Source organism: Paramisgurnus dabryanus, chromosome 1 (genome assembly GCF_030506205.2).
Source record: "Paramisgurnus dabryanus chromosome 1, PD_genome_1.1, whole genome shotgun sequence".
Lineage (NCBI taxonomy): Eukaryota > Metazoa > Chordata > Actinopteri > Cypriniformes > Cobitidae > Paramisgurnus > Paramisgurnus dabryanus.
In genome coordinates this window covers 14,806,418-14,820,808 of record NC_133337.1, presented here as the reverse complement: position 1 = coordinate 14,820,808, position 14,391 = coordinate 14,806,418, and the positions used below count along the sequence as shown (strand labels likewise).

The following is a 14,391-nucleotide window of genomic DNA, read 5'->3' as shown; positions in this document are numbered from 1 at the left end:
TAAAGTCACCCAACAGCAATGTAAAAGACTAAATGGATACAAAGAGACATTTTCCTAAAATATGTGTAAAAAAATATGTGCAAAAGCATTTTGTTATTAAAAAATCAATTTGCACTTGTTTTCTCTGCAGTATTCAAGATCGGAAAACGCTTTATTTTTTGTTATTTAGGCAATGCTTTCTCCATTTCAATTTTCAGTTAATAAATGCAAATAAAAATTATTTTTATTAAGAACTTGGCAGAAATGTAATGTTTTCGGTAGTTTCAGAATAAAAAAAATATAAATCATGAAAATGTGACCTTTTCCAAGTTTAAAGGCGGGGTGCACGATTTTTTGGAAACGTTTTGGAAAAGTGAGTCAGGCCGAGTACCAAAACACACTTGTAGCCAATCATAGGGCATGTCGACTAACAGACATCATTGCCTGTGTTGCGTATGTGTGGGGTGGGTCTATCAAAAGAAGGTCCAGATTCTATTGGGGTAGGGGCATGTTTGTTTAGGTCAGTGGTTCTCAATTCCAGTCCTCGGGCCCCCGAGGGATATATGGAGACATCTAAAATGTTCTGGAATTGAGAACCACTGGTTTAGGTGATTTCAAATGTAACACTGGCTTTCAGAGATCATTCATCCCGCCTTTAAAGTGCTTCTATCAACCTAGAAAACGTGTAACAGAACAACCCAGTAACTTTGTTTTGGTAAACCATTCCCTGCAAGCATGTGGAAAAAGGTCATTAAAATCTGGCCCCCCTTGTGATGTCAGAAGGGGATAATACCTCCCCTTAATCTGCTCTATCCAACCACGGCACTGTCATTTAGTGCAGAGAACAGCTCATTTGCATTTAAAAGGACACACCCCAAAATGGCACGTTTTTGCTCACACCTACAAAAGTGTCAATTTTAACATGTTATAATAAATTATCTATATAATATTTTGAGCTAGAACTTAACATACATATCCTGGAGACACCAAAGATTTATTTTACATCTTTAAAAAGTCTTGTGAAATGTCCCCTTTAAACACATACCTAAAAATAGTAAATTAAAAAAAACTAAAAATAATCTTAAGGTGGAAACTATCGTATCTGCGGCATATACAGCAACACAGATATATCTGCGACAGGCTCATATCGGTCGTGCATGTGGAAGACATTTTTTACATTTATTAATTAAAGCAGACGCTTATATCCAAAAAGTGTCAGTCTTTGCATTTTCTGAAAACATGAACAGCAGGACTATAAATGCTGTAATTTTAATGAAGGAATTGATTTAAGTTCGACTGTATATGACTTTGTGGATGTGTGTTTTACCTTTGTTTGTGCGTGTTTGGTCGTCTGGTTCTGGATGTAAGAAACTGAGCGTGTGGTTCTCCGAGGAACAGACTTATCTGAGGGTTCTGGCCCCGGATGGGTCGCCCTACGCTGAAGAACAACACGCCGTGGGGGTCTCCCTCTCCTTGGGGCCTCCTTAAAGGTGTGGGCAGGGGTCTCTTCACGAGGTGAATTGGAGCTTTCCTCACTACCAGACTCATCAAAATCTTCCTCGTCATCATAGTAATAATCACTATCCTATAAAGAAAATATCGGAAAAATATCATATAAAAATACCAGATAAAAAAATTGATCAAGTACTTTTTTGTCCAAACAAGTTGCAGTCCACAAATAGGTAAACAAATTGAAATAAACATTAAAAAATAAATGAAATTGCATCTTCAAATACAGGTCTAGAGATCGTAAATTAAGTCTGTCAAAATAAGTGAAGTCGAGGTATTTATGATTGTTTTTGAGTGTGTTTTTGTGTTTGTGTCTGGATTTATGTGGTTTGGCAGACCTGAGGTGACTCTGTGGTTTGGTATCCTACAATAGAAGTGCGGCGTTTCTTCTGGACAAAGATGGCTTTCCGTTTCTTTCGGCGGCGTGCAGGTTTGGTCATGTCACCATCCTGTGCAGTTTCACCTAAACTTGGCCGTCCGACTTTCCTCTTCTTGTAATACGCTACATCAGAAAAAAGTGACAGATCAGATTGACAGCTAACAAGAGATGAAAGTCAAGTTTGCTTTTGTGTGTTTTGCTGGTGCAAATGACACCTTAGTCTTGTGAAACGTGTCATTGTAATTCCAAGTTAAAAGAATCATATTGGATCAGCACAGAGTAAAACAGACTCACTGTATTTGGTTTTTGTTTGACTGGAGCAGTTTTCAGGGCACTTGTTGGAAACAAGAGTTGGGCCGAAAAGGTTCGGACAGCACTGCAGTCTCTCGCATACTCGACGGCAAAACTCAGCCACTTGCTCCACTGTACGAACGATCTTCATGGTGGACCGATAGCTTTTACCTTTATATCTAGCAAAACACAAAGCAAATCACTGTTTTATGTAATGTCCAATTAATATTAGGAAAATGATATGGGATAGAAATCTGATTGCATATTAAAGGGATAGTTCATCCAAAATTATAATAATTATATGTAATAATTTTTTCATCCTCATGTTGTACTAAACTTTTATCTGATGAATACGATGGAATTCAATGGGTACCATCAGCTATGTGCTTACCAGCATTTATCGTCATCATCATTTATCACAATACTTCCATAACATTTGTTTTCCTACTAAGGAAGTCAATGGTTACAATCAGCTATAATTTATCAAAAAAAATCTTCTTTTCTGTGCGTCAAAAACAAATGTATACAGGTTAAACATGAGGATGAGAAACTTTTTATTTTGGGGTGAACTTCCCTTTAAATGAATGTGCATACATTTTTTGTAAATATAGACTTTCATAATTATACACACACAATAGCTTTGGGAAGTCTGATTCATTTTAATAAACTGTTTCGTTTGAATTGTTCATTTTTAAGGAACTGTTTAAAAAACGATTAACCTACGAAAAACAAGAAATTGCTCTTTGTCTCTCTGCTTTTCTATTAGAGGTTAAATTTTACATAGCAATTTAAAACAGCATTGACTAAGTAGGTTACTTTAACAAAGTCAGATATCTATAAAGATTTATATGCATATGTTTATATACACAAGAAAATTAAAGATAGCGGAAAATAAATAATTGTATTAAGATAATAAATAGAAATGAAATACTAATAAAAAAAATACTAAGGAGGAAGAGAATTAAGTCACCTAATGGAAAGCCCTGCAGAACAAATGGTATAGCTCAGTTATGTAGATATTAAAAAATTGGTAAGAGTATATTAAAAACGTTTATTTTAAGACATAGGTAGCCAGTGATGGGCTGTAAGTGCTGGGTAATGTGATTCCACAGTCTAAAATGATCTAACGTGATACAGCGCTTAAAACCAGCCAGACAAAACACTACTGCAGTATAATAAAGGCTGGATGAGTTTATCACTATCAGCAGGGGAGAGAACATCTTGGACTTTGCATTGCAGACATTGCAGAGGTGATAATACAAACATTGCTAAAATAGTCTGTAAAACTTAGATCACTGTCAAACATCATTCCTTACTGACGTGATAAATGGCCTTCAGAGACAAGCTGTCTTGATTTGGTTTAATACATTTTTTTTCTGCGTTGTATTTCGAAATCATATTTAGTTTAAGAACGTTCTGTGACATTCACATCCACAGAATTAGGTGTTGTGAATTGTGTAGGTCATTATTTTAACAACAACAAACCAAACATACATAATTAAAAGTATTGTTTCCAATAAGGCAACATGTTAAACTAAGTAATACTGCATATAAGTGTCTACTAAATGAATAAATGTAAATAATACTTGTAAATAGATAATAATGTAAATAAAAATTTAAACACTTTAGTATTTCTATTAAAGCTAAAATCATTTTTTCTCTCCATCACCATCTATGCTTGAAACATAAAATTGCAGTTATTTGCAGAGTAATTTTCTGTAAGTGTGTTGTTCTTTGCCACGCTACTCTGTGCGGATGAGTAGTTCACACACTAAGGGCCCTATTTTAACGATCTGAAACGCAAGTGCGAAGCGCAACGCGCAAGTGAGTTTGTGGGCGGATCTTGGGCGCTGTTGCTATTTTCCCGGCGTGAGAAATAACTCTTGCGCCGGGCGCAAATCAATAAGGGGTTGGTCTGAAGTAGGTTCATTATTCATAGGTGTGGTTTGGGCGTAACGTCAAATAAACCAATCAGAACGTCATCCAACATTCCCTTTAAACGCAAGGGCGCAAGTTCCGTGGCGGGTTGCTATTATTATGACGGATTTACCAGGCGCACGCCAGGAGCGGTTCACAGCCGAGGAGACCGACGTCCTTGTACGGGGGAATCCCAAGCTTGCCAGCATAAATCGGGCACGCCGTGTAACGGGAGGTGGATCTGCCTCAGGACCTGACGCCAGCAGACGACATCGCTGCGTCCACCCTCACCGCTGAAAGGGTTTGGGGGCTTTGAAATCGGACCCAAGAAACGCAAGGTCCAACCCCAAAGTAGACTAACAAATCAAGTTCATATACATTAAGGTTTCTTATGAAAACATTTAAATTATTATTTACATAAAATAAACGTAATACAGCCACACAACAAACTTATGAAAATATTTTAATCGTTATTTGCATGAGAATTTTTTAACGCAGCCACACAATAAATAAAAACTATCACCACAATGCTCACCACTATGATTCCCCTTATCTCGTGTATTAATATTTTTTAGTGTAACAATTTATGATTTGCAAAAATAACTGTTACATATGTGTAGATTAGATGCAAAGTGTATGCGCGTTGTGCACGCTATACATTATGGTCAAGCATGCGCCCTTAAAATAGCATAATGAACAACGCGCAACGCGCCACTGACTTTAAACTTTTTTTTTCTGGTCAGTGGCGCAATTGTTTTTTGAAACTGTAAAATAGCATCAGGGATGGTTTGCGCCGGAACACGCCTCTTTTTTTGCGCTGAAACGCCCAGGGAGCGCAAGTTCATTCCCTAGTTTGTCGACGTGCATCTGTGGAGGGAAAAACCCGCTGTGCGCCGTTGCAAAATACGAATGATACATGCGTCACTGACAAAGTCAATTGCGCTGGGTGCAAGATAGGGCCCTAAATGTTGCTGGGTTATTTATAAACCTTTGTTAATTGCCTTGTACGTGTACACAGACGTTCAACGCATGCACATTGCAACAAATACAATGCATCCCCTGGGCTACACACTACATACATTCTCCTGTAAGCGCATGTGCGACCTACGCATACAAAGAATGAGCGTTTTAAAAATCTGGCGGTGCGCATACAGTGTGCGCATATGCATAAAAACAGGACTTCTGATGTCTGTGGTCATTGCATCAGAGTGGTCCTTTTATTATAAATGGACATGAGAGTGAGAAGTACATCCTAAAAGTCATGTACTGTATATACAAAAAATGTAATGTGTCTGTGGCCTATTTGGTGTTTCTTCCAAAAAAATTCCCAAATGATACACCAGCTATTCCCCACATAAAAGCAGAAAGATTACAGGGCTTGTGCAACCAAAGTGAGTGCAAAAAAACTCCCAGAAGGAGACAATTTGTGTGTTCATACTTTGCTTTGAGAGTTTCTTCCTGACAGTTCCACTTTGGGTCTTCCACCACCTGCAGTTCTCTGAGCACACGGCCAGGCTTATACGCCGAGTTTATTAACATTGTTAAAACCTGCAAGAAAATAACCTCACTATAAATAAAACATAGTATGATCGTGCCATTTAAACAGTGCTGATAACCTTCTTATATGCATAATGTTTATAAAGCTTAAACGAACAAACACAAATATGCGCTTATTGTCAATGAGGTCAGCTAGAAACACTGCTTGTCATGAGGGGGGCACACTTAAAGGGATAGCTCACCCAAAAATGAAAATTCTGTCATTATTTACTCACTCTCATGTTGTTACAAACCTGTATATATATTTCTTTTTTTTAATGAACACAAGGGAAGATTTTTTGACGAATGCTTGTAACTAAACCGATCATGAGCCCCATTTACTTCCATAGTAGGAAAAAATTATACTACTGTATAATAAAGAATAAAGAAACTCATACAGGTTTAGAACAACATAAAGGTGATTAAACGATGATAAAAAATTTATTTTTAGGTGAACCATCCATTTACGTAAGTACTCTTAAATAGAGACGTCCAGTGATTGCCCAGATATACACACACATACTGTATGAGTAGACTCAGACAGTACCTCTTTAAGGACTACAGCACACTTTCCAGGACCCACGGCTTGCGGTAACTCAGCAATACGTCCCTTGTTAAGATATGGGCCAGAAAAACAGCGATGATTAACAAACAGCTGAGAACAGCAGTACTTCCCATTCGCCAAACCTGCAGAAAACAGCCACACATTTACACAAACATATCAGCTATTTGTTCAGCTAAAACTTTCTTATAAAACTACGCTTACATTTGAAGTTATTTTAATATATAGTGGTAATTATATAATACCTGTATCCATAGAGGGGCACATGTTCAAATGGCCATCAGCAGGATGAGAGGGGGCCAACCTGAAATAAAAAATATAAATCTTATCTATCAATAAACTAGCATACTGATGAATCAAAGAAGAAACCATTTGTGTGTATATGTCTGCTTGTTAAAATAATAGCATTGGCTTTAATATATTAGACATTCACTGCTGCAAAAATGACAAAAGATACAAATTTAGGACAACAAATAAATGCTCAAACTGATTTTGCCAAGTGGTTTATGTCTTCAGGGCAACATATTGTGTTGACCCAAGGACAACATTTTTCTAAATAAACATTTTACAAAAATCCTGATTGTAAGCTTAAACTTAAAACAAACTGTAAACTTCCTTCTGAAATCTGATTGGTTGATTGAAATGTTGTCCCAGGGTCAACATAATGTTGCCCTGAGGACATCAACCACTTGGCAAAATCAAGAGAGCCACAAATAAACAGAGATAAAAAAATACAATTTAGAGAAACTTTGCATAACTCTGGAAATGCAAACCTTGTAATGTTTTAATGACTTTTGTCATTTATTAATGATGGATTAGAGGTGTGAGAGGTGATAATGAAACAGTATTATGATAGGAACAGAGACAAAATTTACCAGTGTCACACTTGTCTAAGCACATAAGCCTCAACAGAAGACAAACATTTACTTACTGTTTCTCAGGTTGGACGACAGCAATCTTCTTTTGAGGTTGACCTTCAACACACAATACAAAACCATGAACAAAAAAAACAAGAGATTAATGCAACACCAACAAAACAAAAAACAACGATTGTTCTTTATGCTCAAACCCCCCCCCCCAATTTATCAGAAAGCAGTGGTACCAAGGAAACCTAGCTTTTGTTTGGGCTACAATCAATCAAGAGGTATTTACAGCCACCATGAATTCTCATTCACTTAAAATCCTGCTTTACATAAGTACACTAAACAGCAAATCAGGGGTTTTACACCTTCAAAGTCATTTGTGACTGCTGAATAAGGAATTGTACAGAAACTGGACACAAAAAAACAAAAGCAGAGTATAAAAAATATATAAATATTCAGCCTGATCACATGAAAATTAGTACGGATTTTAAAAATTGTAAAAAAGTGAATCGTATAAAAACGTACGATTAAAAACAATAATGAAACCCCACCCCCAACATCACAGGAGCAAGTGTGGTCATACAAATTAATATGAATAGCCACCTGGTATAATATTGTACTCACTTGCCATGAGATTGTGTTTAAATATTTCTTTATTTTGCTTTTAATGTGATCACATAACGTTGCTAAAAATATTTTTTTTGTAATGCAATGGGCTCTTATCTTACACCCGGCGCAATGCAGCGCAATGCACGACGCAAGTGTCTTTTGCTCATTTCCACCCTTCGCAATGATCATTTTCAAGTTTAGCGCCACATTGTTTAAATAGCAAATGCATTTGCGGCCATTTTTGCGCCCATGGGCGTACTAATGTAAAAACGAGGTGTGTTCAGGCGCATTGTTGGCGCGTTGCTATTTTGAGGCAACTAAAATAGACTACGGCATTGACCAACAAAATCCTGGTCTAAAGTCTAAAGTCAATGGCGCAATATGTTTTTTGCTATTTAAAGAGCGCATTAGTAATATGCGCCTATAAATGGAACGACGACGCAGGTTTGCTTATCACATGCATGAATGCGCAGCAGCACAAAAACACTTTTAAATATGAAAGATTAAATGATTGAATGTAAAAGATTATTATTGAGTCTCTTGGACATAAATGAGGACTAATTATGAGACGTTAGAAGGCACAAAGAGCTGCTTCACCTGCAGCCTGGTAAGTAAATAAATGCTTTGCTTTAAACAAATGCATCTGTTTTTAAATGTTTTTTTTTTTAATGCTACTTGGCGAATTTATTGTATATGAAGACTCTGTACCTGTGGATGTGGTGAGATGAGAAACATTTTTAAGTAATGCTTAAAAAAACTGACGCTGTCCAAGTGCTGAAACGTGCAGAGAGCCGTTTGTAAATTCTTTATCTCCTGTTTGTTACAAATAAAGTATTTTTAGAGTACAAACCTTTTCTTACATACTTGTAAATAATTTTTTGATGATATTGGGTAGTCATACATTTAAAGGAATTAAAAGCCTGCTTTTTTACTTCCATGACTAAAAGAAAACGAGTTTTAAAGGTTTTAATAAAAAAATAACAATTTCAATACAAGTGAAAAACAACACAATTATTTGACATTAATCTTAAACTGGGGGTCTTCTTCCTCTGCTTAGTTTTTCAGTTTACAAAGTCCGTCATCTAAATAGGGATTAGACATAGCACCAGCGCAACTGTCTTTTAAAGGGGATGAGAGCTGAGACTCTCATTGGTTTATTGCACATTACGCCCAAAATAATAATAATAATAATAATTAGTTACATTTATGTAGCGCTTTTCCAGAGCTCAAAGCGCTTTACATATGAATGGGGGAATCTCCTCAACCACCACCAATGTGCAGCATCCACCTGGATGATGCGACGGCAGCCATATTGCGCCAGAACGCCCACCACACACCAGCTTATTAGTGGAGAGGAGACCGAGTGATATAGCCAATTAGTATGAGGGATGATTAGTAGGCCAATGGGCAAGTTTGGCCAGGATGCCGGGGCACACCCCTACTCTTTTTCGAAGGACATCCTGGGATTTTTAATGACCACAGAGAGTCAGGACCTCGGTTTAACGTCTCATCCGAAGGACGGTGCTTTTTTTGACAGTATAGTGTCCCCATCACTATACTGGGGCATTAGGACCCACACAGACCACAGGGTGAGCACCCCCTGCTGGTCTCACTAACACCTCTACCAGCAGCAACCTGGTTTTCCCAGGTGGTCTCCCATCCAAGTACTGACCAGCAGGCACGTGCAGAGGGGGGGGCGGCGGGTGCCCAAGCACCTGCCCCTTTACCCCTGGATGACCAAAGTGCCCTTTTTGTCAAGGCATATTTTTGTAATTAAATGCCCTTTTGTGAAGGCCTGCCCAATCTAACTATTAGTAAAATTAATAAAAAATAATTTAGACGCAAATAAAATTAGTCACATGATGACGTATTGACCTTTCATTGGACAATCTCTTTAGGGACGATCATCACTAGCTAGCTCACAGCGCTAGTAGCAGGCAGCGCCCACACGTGCACGACACGGTGCGCAGTACAGGGAGGATCCCCCTCGAGCCGGCATTGAACCGAAGCGATATGCTTGTTATATTATTATTATTTTACAAGAACAACGTGAGGAGAGCATGCACAGCTTTTGTTTATTGCTCTCTGTGTGTATTAACATCTCTACAACGTTAGATGCAAACAGGGCTCTCAAGTCTCACACATTCGGCGGGAGACACACGCATTTCAGCCAGTTTACACGCCAGTGACGCCAAACCTTGCATTTCTCACGCTGAAAATAAAACATTCTTCCATTATAAAAGCAAGGGATGAGGCAAAGGCAGGGACGTTCTCTGCCGGGAGTTCATACAGGTAGCTGTCTCGAGTTTTTAGGTGTGCTCAACTTCACGCAGCAATGCAAGAACCGAAACGCATATGACATCAAAGTACCGCGAGAAATATTCGGGAAATCATACGGAGGAGTTTGATTTCAAATCGCTCTCGCGCTGTTCTAATGTCATCCACCTGTCACGCGGAGTTTGTTGGAGGAGCAAGATCCGATGAATACGGTAAAAAAAACTCGTTTAATTTTTGTATCATATTGAATTTACGATTCCTGGACTCGCCTTTGATAAAAGACAATGTGAGCTGATGTTGGGTAATATAGCCATACTCGTGCTAAATTATTAACTCAGTCAAAAACTCTCCAGCTTTGCAACCAGTTTTAGTTTACCTGAAAATAAAGAAAGTACTAGAGGCTTCATAAAATGAATGAAAGGAGAGATGAATGTCATTATTTTATTGCCGTGTCATCAAGGCATCAAAGTGTGCAAAAACACAACACAAACACAATTCAAAACTATAGGCTACTCTCTTTGTATACAAATTTCGAACAGGATTAGAATAGAATAGAATTATATTTTAAATATGACAACAAAAACACAAGACTGTAAACGTAATAATATCTTAATGCACAATGCACTAATATCATATAATTTCAAAACTGCATATACTGTTGACACACAAACACAAAATGAAATGCACTGTCGTTTTGGATAAAAGTGGCTGCCAAATGCATAAATATATAGATATAAAACTCAGTCTATATAGATTTTTCTCTCTCACTCTATTTGCAAGAAAAATAAAGGAAAACGTTAGACTTAAAACCATCTTTCTATTCTGTATTACTTTATTATTTGTTTCAGTTGTGTGCTTGCGTGTCAGCGAGCAAAGTGCCCTTTTTATTTTTTGAGCACCTGCCTCTCCAATTGTCTCTGCACGGCCCTGCTGACCAGGCTCAGCCCTGCTTAGCTTCAGTGGGCAAGCTGTCTTGGGATACAGGGTGATATGGCTGCTGGCAAAACACACCCATTACTCATTAAAAAAAGGACCAACCCTTTTCGAACATGTGCTCGCCATTTTTCCCGTCGTTAAATTAGCAAAGTGGATTCGGACACGCCCATTTAGACGTTGCGCTGTGCGCTTTAGACAATGCGCTTAGATCGTTAAACTTGGGCCCAATGTGTTTACGCAAAAACACATTATTTTCCACATAGTGTACATTATTGTTGCTTATCTATGCCCTTCAGACTGATAGCGCATGTTGTAATTAATGACACAAATAACGGCATTACACTCACAGACTGGCTTTAGTAAAGGGATTAGCGGGTAGCTGTTGGCTTCACACCAGCCTACAGGAAAGATGTCCATACTCTCAACATCCACAATACAGTCTGGTAATGGCTTGGTCAGACCTATAGATAGACAAGAGACCGGGTGAAGTTGATGAGATAAATAAGATGAGCTGTAAGGTCATGCGTTGTAAAGTTTACTATGACATAAGCAAGATGAGTAGGAGCGCAACACACATGCTCTATTCATTCCTACCTTCCAGTCTGAGCCAGAGAAGTCGACCTTTGACCTGAGTGATACGAGCAACGCAGATTTCTGTACGCTGGAGTGGATTCACCGCTTCAAGCCACATATCCTTACAAAAGCCCTTGCTCTGAGATGCCTGATAACAGACACAGAAAATTGGTCGGTTGAAATGTATAATTACGCAAAACAATAGATGGCACAGTCAATGCAAACAAACAAGATTATGCGAGATACACAGACCAAGAAAATTAATGAAAGTTTTAATGAATATGCAAAAAATGTTGTACAAATAAACGCATTTAGATTCAATTATTGTTGAAAAGCACAATGCCTGCAGCGCCTACTGTAATATTTACTGAAACAAATACATGCGCTTTTCAGGGAAATATTTGCAGAATGTAAAACAGGACTATAAAACAGCTGAAGCAATGGCATTTTAATATACACAACATAGCTATGATGGGAAACCCTTGTTTATCTGACATGTCGGGTTACTAGGAATGTGATTGTGAGAAAAAAATTTCCCCTGTTAATCAACGTGTGACAAAACCGGTATTCCCGGGTAGTGGGGTTAAATTGCTTATGAATGCCCTGCAGCCGTGAGCTTTTTACTTTCACTTTTGAATAAGCAACAATGCACTTGTTTGAATAAAGTGCTTGAGGTGAGCCAGTGTGCGCTGGTACTATGCTGTCCGAATGAAAGCCGGACCACCCGCCTGCCCGTCCAATGTTTTAGACTGGGACAACTGGCATTTTTCTTTATTTCAAGCGTGCTTGAATGGTGGGTTTATTATGAGTAATACTTATTATTATTATTATAAACTTAATGAAAAACACAACAGCAAAAGAATGAACTTGCTTACATTAAAGGGATAGTTTGTTTAAATTCATATTTTGAGAAATGTTTGTAACCAAACCGTTTGTGGTTCCCATTCATTTCTACAGTAGGAAAAAAGAATATGGAAGTAAATGGGGTCCAAGAATGGTTTGGTTACAAACATTTGTCAAAATATCTTCCTTTGTGTTCATCAGAACAAAGAAATTTATACAGGTTTGTAACAATGTGAGGGTGAGTAAAGATGACAGAATTTTCATTGTTGGGTGAACTATCCCTTTAAACATAAAACTTGATTAACAAAACGAATAAGCATGCGGTTTCTGCCATCGTCTTGGTAATCAGCTGGCATTGTCTCACACTCATTGATACATGAAATTTAATTGTAGTGTCTGCTTTTAAACTGAACTAAATGATTTTGTTACTATAAAAAAAATCACGACAGGGGGGGGGGGTCGGTGCTGCAGTGGACAAGTGATGTACGTAATGTGAGAGGCTGACCACCGTGTAGAACCGGTAACATAGTTAAGTTACAGGATTACTCCACTTCCTTTAAAAAATCCAGATAATTTACTCACCCCCATGTCATCCAAAATGTTGATGTCTTTCTTTGTTCAGTCGAGAAGAAATTTTTTTTTTTAAGAAAAACATTCCAGGATTTTTCTCAATTTAAAAGACTTCACAGTTTAAAACAGTTCACAGTTTTAATGCAGTTTAAAATAGTATTTTCAACGCAGCTTCAAAGGGCTCTAAACGATCCGAAACGAGGCATTAAGGGTCTTATCTAGCAAAACCATTGTCATTTTCGGCAAGAAAAAAAATATGCATGTTTAGAGCCCTTTGAAGCTGCGTTGAAATTTAAAGTTTCAATAAATGCTATTAAAATGACAAAAAAAAATTCTCAAAAAACTTAATTTCTTCTCGACTGAACAAAGAAAGACATCAACATTTTGGATGACATGGGGGTGAGTAAATTATCTAGATTTTTTTAAGAAAGTGGAGTAATCCTTTAAATGATTGATTTATAGGTTCTTTTTGGGCTGGATAAAAATATTTATGGATTGAGCAAATGAATTTGAATTTATAAAACTACCATTTTTTTATTTTAAAAAGAGGTTGCAGAATGATTTTCCAGTTTAGGCTGTATGTCAGATTGCTAAAATAATCAGATTCACAAGAAACAACTTAAAGGCACAAAAGAGGATGTTTTTCGCCGACTGAGAATCCAAAGACTGTTACTGAGTTTTTTAAATAAGCGCATACGTAAGAACAGCCTCCCTCCTTCACAGCTCATTTCTAGGGAACGCCTTCCAAAACTCGTGCACGAATATTTGAACACGAGTGTTTGTTTACCACCGGCATATGCTGTGTCGCGTGACTCGCGTCAGTGGATTCATTATGTGAAATGATGATTATAAACAAATAAGACGTTAAAACGTTAGATCAGTCGACACTACTCCCATTTCAACTAGCAGACTGGTCACTGCCTTACAACTACAGTACACGAACAACGTCAATATACCTGAATAACAGTACAACAATAATTATTCCCCAAAGAATGAATAATCACTTTTGCGAACTGCGCGTCTGTCTTGACACCTCTCTGTGCCTTCATTGCTCTCCAGCATTGAAATGTTTCTCCAATAACGACTCTGTTCACATTACGTTCTTCTGACAATTTTCTCCTATTCCCAGCGGCTTAAAAAAGTCTTTCTTTTGCGTCCTCCTTCGAGTTTCTTCTCTACCGTGGTGCAAATTCGAGGAGGAAAGCAGGATCGACAATGAAAACAAAACGAAACTTAAGACAGAGTTTCACGCGCTATGTGCATGCGTCGCCTGTGTTTAGTTACTGGATCGTGCACGTCTCTCACAAGGATCGTAAAGGCAGTGATTGACAAGCCAGAGGGCCAATCGCTTGTGCGATGACCGCATGAGCAATTGGCTGATGTTTTTAAGGCCCTATCTTGTGCACAGATGACGTATATTAATATTAATAATTTCAGTGCAGCTAATAAATAGTCTTTTTTATTTAGTAAAGACAGTTTCAAGAAATATTGCAAAAATGTATAAAACAAACATCCTCTTTTGCACCTTTAAACAAAATAGGAAGGGT

The 14,391-nt window shown here is 37.8% G+C and overlaps 1 protein-coding gene across 3 annotated transcripts in view; it reads right to left on the bottom strand.

The window, feature by feature from the left end:
- Positions 1–14,391, bottom strand: part of sfmbt2 (Scm like with four mbt domains 2) — a 54,466-nt gene that overhangs the window by 3,839 nt on the left and 36,236 nt on the right. For all 3 annotated transcript variants that reach the window (XM_065269218.2, XM_065269219.2, XM_065269220.2), the window contains 9 exons: positions 11,453–11,579; positions 11,206–11,319; positions 7,105–7,147; positions 6,419–6,477; positions 6,159–6,298; positions 5,514–5,623; positions 2,162–2,337; positions 1,827–1,990; positions 1,307–1,564 (listed from right to left, as the gene is read on the bottom strand). In XM_065269218.2, coding sequence (XP_065125290.1) covers positions 1,307–1,564; positions 1,827–1,990; positions 2,162–2,337; positions 5,514–5,623; positions 6,159–6,298; positions 6,419–6,477; positions 7,105–7,147; positions 11,206–11,319; positions 11,453–11,579 — 1,191 coding nt within the window. The remainder of the gene's footprint in view (positions 1–1,306; positions 1,565–1,826; positions 1,991–2,161; positions 2,338–5,513; positions 5,624–6,158; positions 6,299–6,418; positions 6,478–7,104; positions 7,148–11,205; positions 11,320–11,452; positions 11,580–14,391) is intronic.